Raw genomic sequence first — 23,373 nt, 5'->3', positions numbered from 1 at the left:
GGAGGGGATGCACTTACGATCCCCCACGGAACGTGCATTTCTCTAAGTTATCGCATGCTGGCTGTCTTCCTGTGAGGCTTGTGACTTGGGTGAGTGGCTTGGACTGATAGCTGATTCTCGGATTTACCTAATATATAGAAATCACTAATTCATTTCACTTGTAAGTATGTCTTTAAGTTCCACAGAAATTGTGTGGAATCCAAATTAAATAAATGCTTGCCATATCATGCTAGTCCTAGATATAATAGCTTGAACTTCTTTTTTATTTAATGGTTATTGATTGAAGACCAAGAAGAGGGTATTAAGTCCTCTTACTCTAATGGAATTATCTTAAAAGGTATCTTCTGGTATAGTATGAAGTCAGCTATGAAGGAACTTGAAATTCTTCTCTGGTTTTCCCGTTGGTCCTAATCAAATGAAATCAATTGTATCATTTTCTCTGCACAAATGGATGTTTTGTCACTGAAGAGTGCCAAATGAGCTTCATCATTTTCTGCAAATTTTGAGTAAGTTTAGGGTAGGTAGCTATGAAACATTCCAGCAGAATGGTTTGAGTACTGAAATTTTTCACAATATTCAGCTAACTAAGAAGGTATGTGAAGCTCTTACAATGCGTGGTACGTATTAGGAATGCCCACCAAATCAACTACCCTACCTAGGAAACTTCTAGATGGCACTTTGTTAAAAGAAAAAGTATTGAATCGATGCTGTGTACATTTATGGAAAGTCTTGGGTTACAGATGATATTGATGCAATTCATCAAAGTTTTCAGTTATAACAAGGCTCAGAGAAAGATTAGTTGTCTTCTAATACTTTTCTGCCTCTCTTGAAAAGTAACTAAACTATGTCCTGATCCAGTTGACATTTAAAGCTTTAAAGGTGAGAAAAAGAGACCTCGGAACCTGCTTGCCCATCCAGCTCAGCGGCTAGGAAGCTGTAGGAACATGGGTGGGATGCTCTAGGTTTTTTGTGCCTCACTTCACATCTTCACCATTTTGGGGAGTTGGACTAAAACAGGGGTAGTAAATACCTACCATACTCTTTGTCTCTGCAGCCTCCCCAACATGACCACCTGATCCTGGGTCTGTGGGCTCTCCCCCGACCCAGAAGCTAATGAAGATCATGTTTAGTTTGACAGCCCTCTTCTTACCAATAAGAGATCTAAGAAGAGGATCTTGTTTTTGGCCAGTAGTTTATATTCACTTCCCCATAAAATGGCAACCTGGATGTATGAAGAATGCTCTTTCCCTAAATCACTATTTGAAAAGCAAGATACATCTGACTTTTGTTCGCTCATTCACTCCCTAGACACTGACATCTTTAACAGCAGAGCAATTGTTACTTTTCATTGTGCTGCATTTGGACTTTGCTATCTGTTCTGTAGTCCACTGAACAGCTTACCTTCGGCTTTTAAGGAAAAAGAAATAAGGCCTCTAAGTGGGGTTAAAAGACAGTATTAAAGAAGTGAGAGCTCCAGAGATACGTAGAGTAAAAGTGAATTATTGCCCCCTTGTGGTCGAGTTATATGTTCAGTTTCTCACACGAGTGAAGTTGTGGACTATAATGTGTCTCTGCTACCTTGAAACTGCCCTACAGTGAAGTCAGTTATTATGAAAAGAACTGTAGGTAGGTGGTTTTAAAACCGCCAATCCTTGTTTTTTTTTTTTTCTCACCTATCTTAAACTCCACAGAATCTTTGCTCTGAACTGATTTTTCTTTTTTCTTTTCTTTCTTTCTTTTTTTTCTTTTTGAGATACCAGATATCTAAGAACTTAAATCAAATGGCATGATCCAAGTTATGTGGCAGAAACCTAAATATCATTCATATTACTTTTCTGTAGTCCTTGCCACTTCAATTGAGTTTGTAGGGTGTTGGGAATGTCTTATTGCCCCTTTAGAAGTCTGTATCTGAAGATTTTTTTCTTCAGAGCTATAAAATGGGGAAATTTTGAATTACTGTGTCCAGGAATCCTTATTTGTAAAAGTTCAAGTGAGCTTTAGGATTAGCTTTTCTTTCAATTTCATAATACTAAACATGAAACGAGATTTTAAAACCAAATGGAGCTTCCTTTCAAAAATATAGACTTCATGCCTAATAAAATGCTTCATAGAGGAAGAGTGGAGAGGTCTTACACACACACACACACACACACAGCCATTTCATACTATTCTTTTTACAGTAAAAACATGGCAGACTTTTACAATTAGAACGGTAATGCACAATCATAATTGGCTTATTGAATTAGTTCTTTACAAATGATCATAAGTTTACATGGGAATTCTGAGTGATTTTCACGTTTGCATATTTAGAGAAGTCCCATTTTGTCAACTATTTTTTTTTATTTTGGATGTTGTCACTCCCCACTAATAACTCGCAAGTAGTTCTGCTTATTAGGCTATCTCCAGGTTATGTGTAAATTTTTGAAGCACATGTTCTTTTATAAAGATGAAATGACTAGGGGTCCCTTGGAAGACTTTCCCATTATGACTTGAAGTTCAAGATGGTCCAGTAAAATCTCCTCAGTATATGGTTGTTATTTTTCAACATTCAAAAATTTGTTGGTTTGTCTCTAGATTATTTTGTTCTCTTCTGGTCAAAGACCAATCAAAATTTGATCAGAGTCGGGAAACGGTCATAGAAGGATTTGCCAGTCCTTTCTAAAGACCTCTCTCTCTGTAATATTTTTTTTTTCTCTCTGCAACATTTTTAGTGGAAAAGATGTTATTTCTTAAAAGCCAGATAAATGTCACTAAAAACACCAATTAAAGAACTTTGTACTATAAATAAGGAGATAGAATGGACTTATTTGCCTAAGGTACTCAGACTCTTTCCTTTGAGGCTCAGCTGATGTAAAATAACCATTAATATATTATTTGGAACTATTACAGACAAGGGAAGAGTTTTCTCTTAGACTAGGTAGAATGTACTATGGTAGATGCTGGTCGCACTCATCATATTTGCCTACTTGGATGCCTTTCTCGATGAAAGCAGTTTTGTGAACTAACAACTGTTCTTAATGCCAGAAGTGTTCAGGCAGTTCAGTAGTTCTTAAGCTTTTATATCTTACATCCAATTATGATCAACCATTCCACCCAAAAGTCTGCTTACCACCAGAAGAGGAATGTTTTGTACCACAGTCTTTTCCTTATACCTATTTATGATAAATTTTAGGGACATGTGATTTCTCTTGGGACCAAATGTAATTCCTGGGCCTTAAGATACAAATACTTCATAATTGAAGGGACACTTACTGTTTTAGTAATCATAAAAAGAGGTCATGAAAAATTGTGTAGGAGGACATTTTGGTAATTTATAATTTTTTTCAGAGTTCTACAGTAAACATCCCTGTGCATAAATCTCTGTCCACGTTTAGATTATTTTCCTAGGATGGGTTCCTAGATCAGAGTCGAAAGTTATGAATATTTTAATGCTTTTATACACATTGCCAGATGGCTTTTAGAAAGACTGTATCAATTTTATATTCTCATAATGCATCCTGATGCCTGTCTCACCACATTCTCACTTTTTCACTTTTAAGAATCTTGGCAATGGCAACTCATTTTACTTGGCACTTTTAATTGTGAGATTTGATTGTTTCATATATTTACTAGTTGTTTTTATTTCCCTTATGAATTATATTTAAGTCTTTTGTCTATTTTCATATGAGCTTTTAAAATATTTAGGAGCCAACTGGCATTTTTCCAGAGAATCATCAATCACTCTTAAATAAATAAATCTCTGTTTCTACTCATTCTTGGGCAGACTCAAGTTGCCCATATGAGAAAGAAATAGCTCAATTGCTATTCATTGTCTACAGCTCAGTCCTTGTAAAGGTGTGGAAGCAACTTTCTCCCCTCTACCTCTAGTGTGTCCTCTGAAGTATGACAAAGTTTCCCAGCCTGATGGTTGTCAGACTTTTTGTCCCTTGGTTTTAGCTGCTTTGAAGAATGACTCGATTTCTGAGATGATCCCCAAATCTCCCTGGTGAATTTCATAAATACAGGGAAGCCCAGGTTTCAAGTTAACATCACAAATTTATCATTGAAATTTGATAGAAATTAGTCCTGGTTTCAGATGATCACATTTGTCATCACAGTTGTGGTTCTAACAGTGGAAATTACATTTGTCATAATTGTGGCTTACTTTCCCGTGTGTGTGTGTGTGTGTGTGTGTGGAGAGAGAGAGACTTTTTTTTTCATAGTCACAGCTACTGAATTTTTTCTCAATTTTCTTTCATCTCATTTACCATTAGAAAGTCTTCCTCAAAACACTTAGTAATCTCAACGGAAATCCTACACAAACTTTGTGCCTTACTAATGGATATACCGGAACCGTTGTTCCAATTATGAAAAAAACTCTTACCTAAACCTAGTGAGAGGAAAAACCTTTTGAAGATTTTCCTAGACTTTGGGGCTTAGGAAAGAATGAAATTCATGCCTCCTGGCAGTGGAGTTGGTATTTTCACAGCTTCATGTAATTTGTGAGTCTGCCTGATAACGTAGTTGAATCTATTTTATTTCTGATTCTAATAGCGGTAATCTACAGCTGGAGGTTAGGAGTATTTCCATAAGGGGCTGTTCACCTTTCTCTGTAGAGGAATTGATAGGTTATCCTGTTGGACCATTTCCACATGTGTGCAAATCAATATAATTATTTTGGTTAGAGTCTGGTTTTGATGGTATCTTTCTAACTTTGTTCATTTGGATGATCTTGCTTGTGATATTTTGTACAACTTTCTGGTGAAAGAGGATCATAGTGTCTTCATTCCATAAATGTAAAAACTGAGAGTCACAAGTATGATGCATTACGAAACATCTGCATTATAAGACCACACTTACCTACTGGCTCCCTTTCCTTCTGCCTTTCTCTGTTAAGCCCCATTGCTTTCCTTAAAAGCTGTAATACCTGAGCTGGTCTTCTTGCATCTGTAGAACGGGGCTGATGAGACTCACTAAGCAGTGATTTGTCAAGACCATTGTATTCTTAAAGCACTCAGGACAAAGATATGCAAATGTGTCATTACAGTTGGACATAGCTAGAGGATCAAACCTTTTCTGCTGATCTTGGGCAGTATATTTTCCAGGTTGCTGCTCATGAACTAAAAAGAAAGTTAATTCCATGACTTGAATTTCTCTTTGGGTGACTGGCATCATACTTGCCTTTAAATGCTTCCTGTACAGGGTGAATGTACATAATTGAAAGTCTAGAAGGCATTTTCCAAATCTAATCTAGCCACAGGTGTAAAGAAATGGAAACATAAATTAGCACACTTGTATATCCAATATAACTTATTTTCAAATATATAGATCAAAACAGGGATATGTATTTTCTGTTAGCTTTAATCTTACTGATTTCTTATGTTTGGAAATCTTAGTGGAGTTCAGAAGAAAATATGTATAAGACCTTTTTTATACCTTAGTTAGGTTATATTTTAATATTTTTTGCTACTTTGTGTTGGGCTTTAAGTCAGAATAGCCTACAATGGACCACAAAATATTTTCAGGTAATTTACGCCTATCTGTGGTCAAATCTTGGCTAACCACCTTAATTCCTCAGTATTTTCAGTATATACTACATGAGAAATGGGGCTGACCAGAAACAAAACGAAGCAATGAACTGATAGCACAGAGATGTCATTCAATAAGAGACCTCTGAGGGAAAGTTTTAGGGTTGTAATTTGGTCTCCCAAATATCTTTAGTTGAAATCAGTACCATATAACTTATTGCCAGTGGAGTAATTGTACATTGAAAACTTATATAAGTTTCCAAAAGCATTGCTGAAATTTTGGCCACACTATGGACTATTTTATGCAAATATTGAATAACTTTCCTATCATACAATATTATATCAGCCAGCAAACCCAAAGACCATTTGATACTGACAATTATATCAGAATGACATATTAGGTAAGTGGCATGAAATTGACCCTCTCTTAAAATAAGAATTTCCAGTCACTTAGCATAGATATATTCTGTTAGGGAATGTACTGCACCTTTTTCATTTGAAAAATTGAAGTGGTGAATGGGAAAAGATTTCTTGAACAAATACTCAGTATATTTTTATCTTAACACATTTAAACATCTAGCAATATTATTTTTCCATTTACTCCATTTCAGTTCGCTTTTAAAAGAAACTTCGGGTTTTAAACAAATTAAACATGAGCTCATTTTTGCAATGTAGTCAGCAATGATTTTAACTAAGGTTTTTGTTGTTTGTTTAAAGAAAATCTAGAACTAAGGAAATCTTCAAAAACTTTATAATTGAAACTTCTTTTTAAATAGGCAATTTTACGTTAAGTTTTTCATCTCTCTGCCCTCATTAGGTGTGTCTCATCATTAGATATAATGTTACTCAAATAATTTTAACTTTACAGCTTCTTTGATTAATGATGGTTTGAACTAAGGTTTCATTGGGTAGTTTTAACTATGTTTAAAGATGGCAAGATGCCGTTATAACATTAATGCCAGAATTTAATAAGAACCAGAAATTAACTTCGGGGAACTTTCTAATTTAATGTGAGGGCACGATCATATTCTGATTATTTTACTGCCGTGTCCTATTAAAAATAAATTATTCTTTATCTTGTGATAAAATTTTACTCAGCAAACATTTGTTGACTGTCCGCTATGTGCCAACCACATGACTCTTTTCCATCCTCAAACAAAATGAAAAATCCCTCCCTTGTTTAGAAATCTCCCAGGCTCCTCTAATCTAGTATGACTCTACTTTCCTAAGGCAGGGAGCTAGATCCCTAACTTCTGGTGTGTTTCTTTCACATTCCCTACACAGCTGCCGCCCCTCCCCCCCCCATCTCAGATGAAAAGCTGGCCAGATACATCCCTGTAATCAACGGTCTTGGAAGGTGGGAAAGCATGTGTTAGAACAGAATGTCTAATTTGTGGTACTGATTGCTACAGTGTCAAAGAGCTATCTATACCTCACAGAAAAGTTTTGTAGGACTGCACGAGTAACATGGAAGTAGGGTGGGCAGGAGACTTGAGTCTGGTAAAGGAAGAATCTTTCTGTTTTGAAGGTGTATGTTGATGACTTAATTTCTGCAAACCTCAGTGACCTTTGAGCTCCTTTCTGTTCTAAAAATCCCACAGTTCTTCTGTGTTTAGAACCCAAAGAGGGCAATGGACCTAAAGCAAATGCCTGTTACTCTTCTCTCAAGATCTTACGTGTATATACATCTGCAAAGAGATGTTGAAACATTGTAAAACCCGTGAACCATAACCAGGAGATGCAAAAAGTGAAATAGAGCAGAGGCAAAGGGGAGACTATATTCAAAAACTCTGAAGGAGACAAACCTCAACTATTTAGCTAGTGGCCTGGGCTTCCTGGTGGCAAAGGCAAAGAGGAGAAATTGGATTTCTAGGTGCGGGTGTGATCTTCTGGTAGGAAGACACCTCTCCCCAGTTCTTCAGGAACAAACCAGCATTCTTCTTGCTCACAATAACTGGTCTAGGGAATTTGGGTAAGAAGCCCTAAGTCACATAATGAACGATGCCCTCATGAATTTTTATAGAAAATGAAGAGTTCCACCTATGTCATTTCATATACTGGTCTTCGGAGAACAGGGAGGGAATAATGTTAAAAGCAAGACCTTTCTTTCGCCTGGGGAAGAGGAGGGGCCGGGAGATGGAAACTTCTGGTATATTTACTGTAGATAGCTACTTATTTTCTTTTGACCCACCGACATGTGGAGCCGTAGAAAGATGTAAAGATGTCTAGTAAAGGGTAGCATTGTTAAAAGTCGGAGGGGATAAATGGAATTTTTGTGGCAGGATGATATTTGCAAGACTGATCAGGCCACTGGGAGGTTTTTAAATATGCCAGTTCCCTATAACAGGAAGATCAGTCTCTGTTTTAGACAGCATATCCAATTTAGTAAATTATTATTATTCCGTCAAAATTAATGTGAACAATTTTCTCTTTGAGGCTGCTTTTTCCATAGGTGATGTTTTCCAGATGGGCTTTGTGTAAAACTCTTAATGTTTTGTGTTTTCTTTCCGAGAGAAAGCACCGTTTCTGACATGTCTTCATTTCATTCTCTTTCCCCTGGTGTAGGAAAGAGAACCCCAAAGGCAAAGGAGAAGAAGAACAAGAAAAAGAAGAGGAAGCTGATAGAAAGAGCCCAGGAGCAACACAGTGTCTTCCTAGCTACAGACAGGGCTAACCAGTAAAATAAAAGACATGTAGGGTAGATTTTGGGGGAGGGGGTCATTTTTGCAAAAGTGCACAAAACTCCTCTCCACTTGTGGACCCTGGCGTGCAGCTTTTGCGCTGCTTTGACCAGTATCTGTTCCCAGTAGCGTGAACGGAGGAGCCACGAGCGTGGTCTCTGTTATTTATGCTTTGATTTGCATCTGGAGACTGTGAAGGCAGGAGCTCCTGACCTGAATCACCGGAAGCAGGAGTTAGGGGTCCAGCACGTGCCTCGGCTCCGCGGGCACTGAGAGATCGTGGCACCATGAAGGGGCAAGACCTGTGAGGCCATGGACCACCCCTGGAGCCCAGACTTGTGCATATTTATGGGAAAGAAGACCCTCAGCTGACAAAGAGTTATTTCACTGGTGACCTTGATTTCTCACATTGTGCGTTTGCAAGGATAACTGTGTGCGGAGATCTGCTTAGAGCTGGGGCGGGGGGTGTGGGGGATGTCCCAGGAGTTCCTGCTCAGCTTCACAGCAGCTCCAACTTGTACATAACTCTGTGGGGCTACCTAGGAACCTCTTCCTTACTGTATATTTATGCTTTCTGAAGTGTAACAAGTCATACCTGATTAATATTATGTCAGATTGTTTCTAGTGGTTCCTAATCATTGTCTGGTAAATGGCTGTTCTAGATTTGAGAATTGACCAATGTTTTGTTGCCCCTTGACTTTTTTTTTTTTTTTTCGGGCTTATTTCTCACTGTAAGAATAGGATAAGCTAGTTTGTACATAGGCTCAAATGACCAGTGTCAAAGAATTTGAATATCTGTAGACCTTCCTCATTCCGTGTTGTGTCCTGCAAATAGAGCAGCAGGTGACAGGCAGAAGCTAAAACTCTTTACACCTAAGATGGGATGCCTTTATGAAACACAACTGAGGAATTACATGCCGTCCTTTCTAGCACTCCTCATGATGTTCTACTGGCTAGCTAGAGAATTTTTCGAACTTTTGTTTCAAGCTTCAGTATATATATGCATATGCATTTATATTTATTTAAAGCCATCCCTGACTTACCGAGACAGGGTACCTACCAATACTCTTGGGTCACTATAGAAATTACCATCATGAGACCATGATGCAGAATTTGAGGAGAAAAACAGGATGAGTCCCTGTAACTCCTGGTTGAACCTTAACAGGTCTCCTTGGAGCCAGAATCCTTTCTAAGACAGAAGAAAACTATGGAGAAACCCCCCCCCCCATACACACACACATACACACACACCCCGGGGAATTTCAGAGCAGTTGTTTCAAAAAACATCATTGTGTTGTTGTGGGAATCCATTCTTAGAGGGTTTTGAATTGGCGTCTTCTAAAAGCATCATTATCTTCCTGACTAATCCAGAAGAAAATCAGAACAAAGGGAAATGGTTACAGATGTTTAAGGAAAAAAAGCAAGGTAAGGCCTTCTTTTTAATCACCTTGCATTGGCGAAACTACCTCTCCAGTATTTTTGTTTAAACTTTTGAGTCAAAAACATCCCACCAGTACGTATAAATGTCATATACATCGTTATGAGAATATTATTGCTATGAAATAATAAGCCATATATGAATGTTGTATACAACTTTAGGGTTTGCATTTAATCCTGAAGTGTTCACCTCCTTTCACGTCTATTTACACGATATTCCTATTTACTAAGTGGGGAGGGGGCTTCTTTATATAGTGAGTGCTTCGTCGTTAATAAGTCAATACCTGTTCTGTTTCTGAGATGTTCTTTTCGTGCATTAAAAAACTTCAAAATTATTCATTGTGGAAGCTTTCTTTAGGGGGGAGAAAAAGCAATATTTTAACAACTCTACCCCTAAGTAATCCTTTTAAAAAGGCAGAAATTTTTGTAAATCTATCTAGGAATGAGCTAGGTATAAATTACACTAGAGTGGTTAGGAGGCTTTTTAAAAAAAATTTTAAGACTGTTTTGAGAGAGGGCATGTACAAGCCAGGGGAGAGGCAGAGGAAGAGAGAGAAAATCTCAGGGGTGCTCCATGATGAGCACCGAGTCTAATGGAGGGTTCAATGCCATGACCCTGAGATCGTGATCTGAACAAAAATCAAGAGCCCGACACTTGTGTGAGCCACCCAGGGGACACAGGAGTAAAGACTTGAGAGCCACACTGCCTGCGTTCCAGAGTAGCCTGGGACAAATTCTCTCTCTAGGGCTCTCTTCCTTCTCTGTGAAATGGACGTAACAGTACTGTCTACTCGTGGGGCTGTTTTAAGGATTAAATTAGGTAAGATGTGTAAAGTGTGGTCATCACAGGGCATATATTAAATTGTTATGTAAATGACCTGTTATTAATTGCCTCTGTTCTTAGCATTTAAATTATTTAGAAGACCTTCCTTTCTTGTTAACAGAACAATGTATTTATGGAAACATCAGTTCCCTTCAATCTATTGCTTGATGCCTGGACATTATTTGCCCCAATTTTTTTTCTTGTGGGAATTGATTTATAACTGCTTGATTTCTAAGCCTCCGAGTTATAAGCAAATACACAACAGAGACACACACATACTACAGTATAATTTATAGCTTCAGGATAATACAAAAAAGATCAGGTGTATATAAATAAAGAATATATGAAACTGGTTTCCCCCAATATTTTCAGGGAGCTTAGCATCTGTAGAAGTAAGTGATGGGGTCACAACTTTGTCAATTAAGAAGTGTGGGTTGGGGAAATGGGTGCAGGTGGTCAAAAGGTACAAATTTAGTTATACAATAAATATATCATGGGGAAAGCAAGGTACAGAATAGGGACTATAGTTAGTAGTATTCTCTTAGCAATTTTCAAATATGTAATACAAAATGTCCTCATCACAAAAGTTTGACAGATTAACACTTAGGAAAAGCCAATTTTGTGAATGTCTCTGTTTTTTAAGATGCTAATAGCAATCACTGTGTACACTAAATTTTCATCTTTTGCTAGAAATATTGGGAGAAAAGCTAGAATTTAGCCTCAAGTGTGTGATTCCTCCTCTCACTTTTTTGTTTGTTTTGTTTTGTTTTGTTTTGAGGAGAACTATGAATAAGAAAAAGGTGCATACCTCTGTTCATATTAGAGGTTTGAGCATGGTAGATATTACTTGATAGTATCATTAGAAAAGGTAGAATCAGTAACCCTATAAATATATATCTTGACCAATCACATTATCCTCTCCCTTCTTTTAAAAGGAATAACCATTCCACTCAAGCATCTGGCCTCATCCTGCTTACTTTTGTGGAGTCTTCAGTATCCACTTATGTCATTTCTTTAGCTCTTCCTCTCCTCTGGCTTAGGTGCTATTTCTCTCAAGGTCTTCCTTGTCCACTCTCCTGAAAAAGGAATTTATGGTCATTGATGGCTTTGACTTTTGTCCCTTATCTTTTTCTTCGCCACCATTGTATTGTCCTTGTTCTCACAAAGGGAGCAATGACATTCCCCTTGCTAATATGAGAACATTTGCCTTACATGCCTTGATCCTTTTTTGTGTGCCCTCTCTGCTATTTCCACCAAGTTTGATTTTATTGTGCTCTTTCCTTCAGAAATTTCATTTCTCATTTCTCATCTTCTATGACACTCCTAACCTGGGTTTTCTACTTCCCAACTTCTTTTGGTCTTTTCAAGTTCTTCCTTGGCCTAAATTCAAAATACTGATATGTCATAAGTGAGCCCACTATTTAATCTTTCAGATTTAATCTCTTCATCTCCTCAACTTGGGAAATATGACCTATGGCTTCAGATACGAACTATATGCTATTGATTTCCCAACCCAGCTCTCTGTCTCCAAGCCTTTGGTAATGATTTCCAAGCCTACTGGAGCTCTTGACTAGGAAGTCACACACTTAAGCTCAATGTATTTAAAACTGAATTTATTACCGTTTCAGTTGGGCTCCAAAGAAATAAATCAGTTGAGGTATTTCAAAGGGGGAGTTTAACACTGAGAATCAGTTACACAGGTAATAAAGGAGACAAGAAGCTGAAGTGGGGATGACAAGATCACTCAGATTAACAAAAGCAGGAAGCTACTATCTCCCTTAGGGCAAGGGGATAACAGGAAGAGGTTGAGTTTATGGAATCCAGAAGCCACCCAGCTAGAGCTAGAATTATATATGAGGCTAGAGCTATGACCAAAGAGAAAGCCAGAACCAAAGACAGAAAGCTTATCTGGTGGGAACTAAAACCTTGGAAAAGATTGGGTCACCCTGAGAAATGTTGCCTGGCTTCTCCCTGCCTTCCAGCCTCTACTCTTCTGCCCACACCTGCCATTGCCCAAACCTGACTGGAAACCAGGGAGCCTCAGTAATATAGTTCCCTCTGTAGGGAAGGACATAGACCTAGGAGCAAACAAGCAAATAATCAATGTAGTCACCGACATCTTCCCACAGAATAATTCCTCTTCCTGCCTTCCCCATTCAATAGTTAATAAAATCTTAGTTAAATAATAATAATAGTTAATAAAATCACATAGTTGGTTACATGAACACTCTTGTAATCATCATTTACTCCCATTGTTCCCTCCATCTAATCAGTTCCTAGATTCTAGTGAGTCTACGTCAAAAGTGTCTCCTGAATTTCTCCCCACCTCTTTACTTTCTTAGTGCTGTGGTTGTGCTAAGTTTCTCATTGTCTCTCTTCTAGACTGCTTCATTATCTTAAATATTCTTGCCAAAGCTTCACTCCAGTGATTATTAATATTTCTACCATTTCTTTTTCCTGTTGACATATTGGTAGTGCTATCTATTATTTAAATAACTTCCTGTTTCTTACTGAATAAGATCCTGTAATTGTTTACATGAAACACAGTACCCTTTTACTTTTCTCTTTACCCACATAGCTTGTGAGGATCAAGAAAAGATTAAATGCCCTGGGATGATCATTGTCAGATTTTCAAGGGTTCTTTTCGGATACACTTGGATGTGCTTACCATAATGATTAATATCCTTGAATCACAAAGGCAGATATGTAAGGGTAACTATGACTTTGAAAGCAAGTGATAAACATAAAATCTGAGAGGTCAAGCAGTTTGAAAAATGTGTCAAAGATTTAGACAATTTCCCATGTTAATCTATGACGAATCATTTACAACAAACTGCCATGTGCCACCTCCCCCTCCCACTCCCCACATTAGAAGACACTGATAACCACTGCTGAGCTAAACACAAGTCTCAGAATCCTTCCCAACCAAGGTGCTCCAAGGAAACACTACCAAGAGATTGAAGTTGACATGGGAGTTACAGCCTTCTGGATTCCCAGGTCAACTTCATACCCAAGAGGGTGATTTCTGTTTTCTCCCAGAAACACTCTGGAGTGTATCATGAACTACTTTTCAAACCTTGCCCCCTAGGGGTATGCTTTAAGACAGAAAAGTGAAGTTGTAAATCTGGGATTGTAACCTTTATTAGCCGAGTGACACCTCAGGTTTTCTCACCTCAGTCTCTGTGGCAGCATACTACCCAGGTGCACATTCAACTTTTTATTTGATTCTCTGCTACTGGTTTCCTTCTTTCTTCTTGCTAATTTAGTTCTAAGACTCAAGAGCGAATCTAGTTCCAAGATCTTTTTTGAGAAGAAGGGTTAGCAAACTTTTTCCATGAAGGGCCCAAGAGTAAACACTCTAGGCTTTACAGGACATGTGGTCTTGGTCACAGCAACTCAGCCATGCCACTGTGGTACAAAAGCCACCATACACAGGATGTAAACAAATGGGTATGACTATATTGTAATAGAAATTTATTTGCAGACATTTAAATAGGAATCTCATACACTTTTCATTTGTTTCACCATAGTATTCTTTTGATTTTTTTTTCCAACCCTTTCATAAAATGTGGTTTGCCAGCCACACAAAAACTGTCCAGGGGGCAGCCTGGACATAGTGGGTAACCTGCTAGTTGGTGGACTGTCCTGGCAAACTCAGAGGCTGCCTCCAAGCCTACCTCAGCTCTGCATCCTCTGCCTCTGCAGGAGTCCAGTAACTGTACAGAAAGCATAGACCATTTTTCAAATGACCTTCTGTGTGGCTAAGTCTCAAAGTTCCATTTCCACTCTTGATCTCTAACTCCAATTCTAGCTTTCTCTATTTGCCATAGGATATCCTATGTACTTCAGGCCCAAAACTGAAGTAAAAGAGTAAAAACTCAAAAAACAAAAATTTTTCCAAGTTTTCCCCTACCTAACTTTTTTACCAGTATAAGTAGCACCACTGTCCTCTCACATATCCAAACCCCTGCGTTCTGATTAGACAATCTTATACTTTCTCTTTATTCTCTGTCTCTCCAATATCAAGACCTTTTTGTCCTTTATCTGTGGTGTGTGTCAGTGATGTACTCTTCCTGTGTCCTAATGTGTGAATTAATGCAGTGGACTCATTTTAAATGTAACCAAAACCCCTCTTTTTAAAAAATGGTTATTTGTTTATACTTACTGGTGTCTTTACTGTACTTCCGAGATCCATAATTCTTCAACTGTGCTCCCTGTTATCTTGGTATTTTTTCTTTCCATTAGAGTTTAGTTTCCATTTCCTGCCTTAGCTTATGAAAAGTGAGTATGCAGTGAATGCCTACTCTTTACAAAGAGTAAAACTGCAGGCAATGATTGTGGTGCCTCTGTTCTTGGCTGGTTCACTTTGAACAAAAGATGATTTTGAGACTAACATTGCATGTCCTCTCAATCTCCTCCACTTCAGAGACAACAGAATGGGTTACATGATAACGGCGGGAGTGTCAGGAAAGGCATCTCTGGGAACCTTGGCATGAAGCCTAGATGCTAGGTGTATGAAGATCTGGGAAGGAAGTAGCTCAGACGCCGGCAACAGCCAGTGCAAAGGCCCTAATGTGCAAACAGAGCCAGTGCGATCAAAGTACAAACAAAAGGGAAGAGTTGCTAGAGTATAGTCATGGGACTAACATGAGGTTAGGAGTATTCAAAAGCTAGGTCAGGAAGGGTCATGAAAGCTATGGCAAAAGCTTTATTCTAAGTGCTTAAGAAATCATTGGAGGATTTAAGCAAGGGGATGATAGGATTTGAGTCCTCTAACCTATTCACTTGAGCTCCTGTGTGGAAGGTGGGTTTTCAGATTAAAAGCAGAAAGATGAATTATCAGGTTATTTTAGTAATCAGATGAGAATTAATGTGACCTACGCTGGGAGGTGCAGTAAAGAAGGAGAGAAGTGGTTGGAGCTTAGGGAAAAGTTCATCTCTAGAGATGCAATTGTGGTGTATATCATTGTATAAATGGCACTGAGCACCAAGTTTATGGGCTAATGCCAAAAGAGAATGTCCAAGGAGGAGAGAAAAGCTTTAAAATCACCCAACTCTTAGACATGAATCAGTAAAGAGACTTGGAAAAGTGTCCAGTAAGAAGAACTAGGAGCAGGTAGTTGCTAACAGTGACTAAGAGCTCGCATTTAAAGTTTACATTGTTTCCTTCCCCCTCATTTTAGAATAAAAATTTCAAGAGAAGTAAAGGATAATTAGAAAAAATTCGTAATAATTGAGGAGTTTGGTCTTCTCAAATTATTTTCCTCACTCTACACTCAAAGAATGAAACCAACCAATACTTTATAATCTCCTTGAAAACGTTTTCAGTGTAGAAAGAACTTAAAATAAGTCAATGCTCAAAAAACTTTGGAAACTACTCTTTACACAAATGTGATAATGATACTTAATTTCAGGTTACCATATCACCTACCAATTTCATCTACATTTATGATGAAATAATTATCTCAATGACCCAAGAAAGAATTTTCCTTTATTTCTTTCAAATTTAATAAACTATATCAAGTGAACAACAAAACAAGCATTTTGTGAATTATAGGTCCTTGGGTTTGTAATTTTCAACAATGAAGATTTTTTAAAACTTGTAATTATTGAGGCACTTTTGTAACAGCCCTCTGATGTAGGACCATGCATGTTTGAACAGAGTTAGGTATTACACACACATACACAATAGTGGTATTTAACTGGAAAGCAGAATAATTTTTAAAATACTTTTTTCAGTGTTTACTGTGTAAAATAGTATAAAGTTTTGAGGACTTTCATTACATTTTTAAATTTAATAAGTATATTTCTAAACTTATTTCCCATCACACACACTTCTCCCAAATTTGTTCTTTCCTACATATACTGCCTGGAAAATAAAAATGGCAGAAACACCGATGGCATACCCATAACCAGTACCCTCTTTTCTGATCAATAAGGAGCATCCCATTTCTCAATCTTCTTGCAGTTGGGTGGGGCCTCATCATTGATTTTAACCAGTGGAATTTTGGCTGGAAATTATTTGTGTCACTTCCAGCATTTAAAAGGGCATTTATGAGCACATGTCTGTTCTGCATTTCTTTTCTCTTGGGGTTGGGACTGTAAAGGTAGGGCCACAAGATGAAAACAACCTAGACCTTTGAGTCACTTCATGGAAAACAGTTTTCTTGGGTAGTTTCTAAATCTAACTCAGACTTTGGATGAATAAGAAATAAACCCTTATTGTATTAAGCTCTTGACATTTGGGGTTATTCATGACCTTAGCATGGACTGGCATTACTCTGTAATGCAGTTTTTCAACTTACTTTTTCTTGGGATCAAGAAACTATCTTATTTATTCGTTGAAACTTTGTCAGAACATAGAGAAAAGCAAAAAAAGTCAAAAGAATGTTTGAGCTAAATAATCAACTTGCTTAGATTTAGAATTAGAACACTGATATGTACTTCTAATGAAGTGTCTCATTTTGATGGCAGAGACTGACATCCTGATGATGGTAGTACAATAATTTGTTGTCAAATTTCCAAAGATTCATATAATATCATTAGATAGTCAAGGTAGCACGTAATCCTTATAGGTTTTCTTCACATACCTACTCTATGCAACAAGAATAGGCAATCTGTAAAATATATTAGTGGGCAGTCAACCAGATGGTTAAATAGGAGGATCCTGAACTCTCCTCCTTCCATAGATACACTGAATGTACAGCTAGAGAGTAATGACCTAAGAAAGAGATCTAGAGACTACATGAGTGACTCCTACCCATTGGAAAAATGAGAAAACACCCACATTGGAATGGGTAGGAAAGACTGAGACATACATTCACCATAAATCCCACTCCCTGTATAGCACCATATCATCAAGAGGGAATTCCAAACTTTAGCTTCTCCATGAGAAGGGGAGGGTTTCAACCAATACAAATTTTAAGACTTCTGTTGAGGAACAGAACCTCTAAACAGTTAGCTCTTGTGTTCACAAGACCCTAGCAAGCAAAGAAACAATTGTTAACTGGTGTGAATACTCTCTGTGGCTTTGTCCCTATGGTTCAGTGCAGAGAGAGCAGGCAAAATTGCTTATCTCCCTGAAAGATATCCACTGTATATGTTAAAAGCTGCTTACTGAGGGTTAAAGTTCTAATTTGGCACATGTCTAGGGACTACCTGTAATCCTATCTGGAGACCACAGGAACCAGTGGACACCTCCCTTGCCACCTTCCTGTAGCCAGCTACAAGTCAACAGTATCCCCCTGGAAAGGACTTCTATACATGTCTGCACCCCAGGTTTTGTGCTGACACTTGAAGGACAGGTCCCTGGATTGCCTGAGTTTGCTAACCAATGGAACTTCCATTCATAAATCCCACAGGGCCGTGGCAAACAAGAAAGGAGTTCTTAACTACCTGAGCCACTGAGGTATCCAAAAAAAGAATTCCTAAATGGCTATTCTCCTAGGGTTCAGTGCAGAGGAAATGGCAAAAATGCCCCTCTCACAGTCTTTCCCAGAAAAGTGTTTGTCTACATACTTTAAAAGCTTATGCCTGATGGTCAGGCTTCTAATTTAGCATGCATTTAGGGGCTGGCAATCCTTCAGGGAGACCAGAGAAGCTCATGGACACCACCTCCACCTTCTCCCTCCATCCCACTGCAAGTTACCAGTATCTCTTTGGAAGGAGCATATATATGTCTGTGACCACAGCTTTCATGGCTGCTGCATGAAGGATGAGCCTCCCAGGTCTCTGGGCACTGACAGCTAATGGACCTTGTATTTGTGATCCCTACAGAAATGTAGCAAAGAAGCAGTGCAGAATGGGTGCAGAAACATTGCCTTCTCCCACCATGGCTATAATTCCCAGCACAGAGGGAGGAGGCAAAATGACCCTCCCTCAATTTTTTCCTGGAGACAACATACTTCCCCAGCTGTTCCCTGAGGGTCCAGCTTCCAGTCAGCCTGCATTTAGATGATGAATGTGAGCCTGCTCTTTGGGACACTGATGGGCCTTGGCATACCTCTTACCTTCTGAAGGAGACTAAGAACAAAGAAGCCAACTTGGACAATCACAAATGTTTGAGAGATAACCAATATTTGGGGCTAGGATATTTGATGAAGTTCATGTCCTACACAAGACCATTCTATCAAAACTGGGAGAAGTGGCTATTTTATCTAATGTACAGAAGCCAACACAAAGAGTCAAGGAAAATGAAGAAACAGGACTATGTTCCAAATAAGAGAGCAAGATAAATCACCAGAAACAAATTTTAATAAAATGGAGATAAGTGATTTACCTGATAGTTTAAAATAATAGTATAAATATGCTCACTGAGGAGTGCAATTAATGAACAAAGTGAGAAATTTCAGCAAATAGAAAATATAAAAACATACCAAATAAATCAAAGAACCAAAAAATACAATGATTGAACCAAAAAGTTCAATAGAGGGGCTTAATAGAAGACTAAATCAAACAGAAGAAATGATAGGTAAGCTCAAAGACAGGGCAGTAGAATTTATCTAATGAGAGGAGCAAAAAGAAAAAAAGAATGAAAGAGTGAAGATAGCTTGAGGGACTTATAGGATACAACCAAATATGGCAAAATATGTATTATAAGGTTCCTAGAAGGGCTTCTGGGTGGCTCAGTGTGTTAAAGCCTCTGCCTTCATCTCGGGTCATGATCCCAGGATCCTGGGATCAGGTCCCCCATCAGGCTCTCTGCTCAGCGGGGAGCCTGCTTCTCCATCTCTCTCTGCCTGCCTCTCTGCCTACTTGTGATCTCTTTCTGTCAAATAAATAAATAAAAATCTTTAAAAAAAAAATATGGTTCCTAGAAGAAGAGAGAGAGGAAGGGCAAAACACTTATTCAACGAAATAATGGCTGAAAACTTCCATAACCTGGAGGAAAAAAACCAGACAGCTAGATCCAGGAAGCCCAGAGAGAACCAAATAAGATGAATTTAAACAGATCCATACTAAGAAACATTATAATTAAACAGTCAAAAGTTATAGATAAGAAGAGAATCTTAAAACCATTAAGCAACATGTTATGTCCAAGGGAACCACCATAAGACTATGAGAAGAATTTCAGCATAAACTTTGTAGGCCAGGAGAGAGTGGGATGGTATATTTAAAGTACTGAAGGAAAAACAAAATCTAAAACAAAAATCCTGCCAACCAAAAATACTCTAACCAGCAAAGTTGTCCTTCAGAATTGAAGAAGAGAGTTTTCCAGAAAAACTGAAACTGAAGAAGTTCATCACTACTAGTCTGACCTTATAAGAAATTTTAAAGGACTTCTTCAAGCTGAAATAAAAGAATGCTAATTAGTAACAGGAAAACATATGAAAGTATAAAATTCACTGGCAAAGGTAAATATAGTTAAATTCAAAACACTATCAAGTAACATGGGTATGTAAATGTCATAACTACTTTAAAATTGAAAGAAAAGTATTAAAAATAACCATAACTACAATAATTTGTTACTAGATTCACAGTATAAAAAGACATAAATTGTGACATTAAAAACACAAGATGTTGGGGGGAATATAAAAATGTAAAGTTTCTGTATGAAGCTATCAGTTTAAAACAGACTGTTACAAGACATTTTATGTAAGCCTTAGTAACGACAGAGCAAAAATTTACAGTAGATATACAAAAAATAGAAAATGGTATCAAAACATAACACTACAGAAAACCACCAAATCACAAAGGAAGAGAGAAAGAAACAAATGAAGGAATTATAAAACAGAAAACAATGAACAAATGGCAATAGAAAGTTCATACCTATCATCAATGCTTTAAATGTGAATGGACTAAATTTTATAATCAAAAGACATAAAAGGACCAAATGTATAAGATTTTGTTGTTGTTGTTGTTGTTTTTAAAGACCCACTATATTCTGCCTACAAGAGATTCAGTGTATCTTTAAGGACACACATAGACTGAAGTGAAGGGATGGAAAAACATTTTCCATGTAAATGGAAACCAAAAGAAAGCAGGAGTAGCTGTTGTTTATAGAACAAAATAGACTTTAAACCAAAGACTGTAACAGGAGACAAAGAAGGTCATGATATAATGATAAAAGGGTCAATGCAATAAGAGGATATAATATTTATAAATATTTATATACCTATTACGTAAACACCTAAATATATAAAGCAAATTTTAACAGATCTGAAAGGAGAAATAAAAAAGCAATACAATAACAGTAGAGGATTTCAAAACCTCACTTTCAACAATGGATAGATTGTCCAGATAGAAAATCAATATGGAATCACTGGACTTAAACTACATGTTAGACTATTTACAGAAAATTCTATCCAACAGCAACAGAAAACACATTCTTTCCAAGTATACATGGAGCATTCTGCAGAAAGATCATATGTTAGGCCACAAAATAATTCGTAATAAATTTTCTTAAATCTTTCTTAAATCTTGACTGAAAATCACGTCAAGCATTTTTCCCCACCATAAAGGTTTGAAACTGGAAATCAATTACAAGAAGAAAGCTGGCAAGTTCACAAATATGCAGAAATTAAACAATATGCTCCTGGACAACCAATGGATCAATGAAGAAATCAAAAGATTTCTTGAAACATAGGAAAATGAAATACAAAAAGGACCATAAGAAACTACAATCAACAATTGCATGCCAACAACTTCAATAACCTTGAAAAAATAGCTACCAGATCTGAATCATGTAGAAAAATAAAATTTAAATAGACCAATTACTAGTAAGCAGATTGAATTGGTAAATAAAAACCTCCCAACAAACAAAAATCTAAAGCCAGATGACCTCACTGGTGAATTATTATTTTTTTTCTTTTTAAAAGATTATATTTATTTATTTATTTATTTGACAGAGGGAGAGAGAGAGACAGTAAGAGAGAGGGAACACAAGCAAGGGAAGTGGGAGGAGGAGAAGCAGGCTCCCCACTGAGCAGGGAACCTGATGTGGTGCTCAGTCTTAGGACCCTGGGATCATGACCTGAGCTGAAGACACTTAACAAATGAGCCACCCACGTGCCCCCACTGGTGAATACTATCAAACATTTAAAGAATACCAGTACTTTCAAACTCTACAGATAATAGAAGAGGATGAAGAATTTTCAAACTCATTTTATGAGAACAACCTTACCGTGCTACCAAAATCAAACAAGCATGCTGCAAGAAAAGGGAACTAGAGGCCAATATTCCTGATGAACACAGAGGCAAAAATTCTCAGCAAAATATTAGCAAACTGAATTTAACAATATATTAAAAAGATCATGCACCGTGATCAAGTAGAATTTATTTTAAAGATACAAGATGGTTCAATATTTGGAAATCAATGTGATACACCCCATTAACAAAATGAAGAATACAAATCATATAATCATCTCCATAAATGCAAAAAGGCTTTTGAGAAAATACTACATCCTTTCATGATAAAAACCCTCAGCAAAGTGGGTAGAGGAAATGTACTCAACTTAATAAAGGCCATATATGGCAAACACACAGCTAACATCATATTCAAAAGTGAAATTCTGGAAGTTTTTCCTTTAAGACCAAGAATAAGACAAAGATGCTTACTCTCCTACTTCTATTCAACACAGTATTGGCTGTCCTAACCAGAGCATTTAGGCAAGAAAAAAATAAAAAATAAAAGACATCCAAATCAGACAAAAAGTAAAATTATCTCTATTTGTGGATGACATGTTATATATATAGAAAATCTGAAATACCCCACCAAAAAAACCCCGTTTTACCTAATAAACAAATTTAATAAAATGGAAGGATATAAAATCAATATGCAAAAATTGTGTTTCTATACACTAACAATGAAAAATAAGTAATAGAAATGAAGAAGACGGGGTACACCTGGGTGACTTAGTCAGTTAAATATCTGACTCTTGATTTTGACTCAGGTCATGATCTCAGGGTGGTGAGATAGAGCCCCCCTGTTCAACCTCCGCCCTGGGTGTGAAGCCTGCTTCAAATTCTCTCTCTCCCTCTCCCCCTTTCTCTGCTTTCCATCTCTCTCTTTCAAAAGAGAGAGAGAGAGAGAAATGAAGAAAACAATCCCATTAATAATAGCATCAAAAAAGAATAAAATATTTAGGTATATAAGGATGTGATTGATTTGTACATTAAAAATTGTAGGACACTGGTAAAAGAAACTGAAGAAGACACAAATAAATGGAAAGATTTCCTATGTTCATGAAACAGAAAAATTAATAATGTTAAAATGTCCATACTACGAAAGTGATCTGCAGATGCAATGCAATCTCTATAAAATTCCAATGGCATTTTTCATAGAAATAGAACAAACAATCCTAAAATGTGTATGGTATCACAAAAGATGTCAAATAGCCAAAGAAATCTTGAGAAAAAAGAACAATACTAGGGGCATACTTACTGATTTCAAACTTTATACAAAACTATAGTAATTAAAACAGTATTATATTGGCATGAAAACAGACATGTAGACCAATGGAACAGGATAGAGAACCCAGAAATAAACCCGTGCATATATGGTTAATTAATTTACAACAAAGGAGTCAATAATATACAATGGGAAATTATCTTTTCAATAAACAGTGCTGGGAAACTGGATTGCCATATGAAAAGAAATAAAACTGACTCCCCTTACACCATACATGAAAAAAAAATACCTGAAAATGTATTAGAGACTTAAATATAATATCTGTAACTGTTAAACTCCTAGAAAAAATATATGAGGAAGGAAAAAGAAAATATATGGGGTAAGCTCCTTGAAATTGGTCTTGGCAGTAACTGGATTTTATACCAAAAGCAAAAGCAACCGAAACAAACAAACAAAAAAACAAATAAGAGTACTTCAAACTAAAAACTTCTTCTCAGTAACAGAAAATATCAACAGCATGAAAAAGCAATCTATGGGACAGGAAAATATTTGCAAAACTCATATCCAATAAGAGAT

The 23,373-nt window shown here is 37.1% G+C and overlaps 1 protein-coding gene across 1 annotated transcript in view; it reads left to right on the top strand.

The window, feature by feature from the left end:
- Positions 1-9,593, top strand: part of RSPO2 (R-spondin 2) — a 158,761-nt gene extending 149,168 nt beyond the window's left edge. The window contains exon 6 of the mRNA XM_032316260.1: positions 8,073-9,593. Within this exon, the coding sequence (XP_032172151.1) occupies positions 8,073-8,188 (116 nt within the window). The 3' untranslated portion in view covers positions 8,189-9,593. The remainder of the gene's footprint in view (positions 1-8,072) is intronic.
- The last annotated feature ends 13,780 nt before the right edge of the window (positions 9,594-23,373 follow it).

Source organism: Mustela erminea, chromosome 16 (assembly GCF_009829155.1).
Source record: "Mustela erminea isolate mMusErm1 chromosome 16, mMusErm1.Pri, whole genome shotgun sequence".
Classification (NCBI taxonomy): Eukaryota; Metazoa; Chordata; class Mammalia; order Carnivora; family Mustelidae; genus Mustela; species Mustela erminea.
This window is presented reverse-complemented; position numbering and strand designations above follow the sequence as displayed.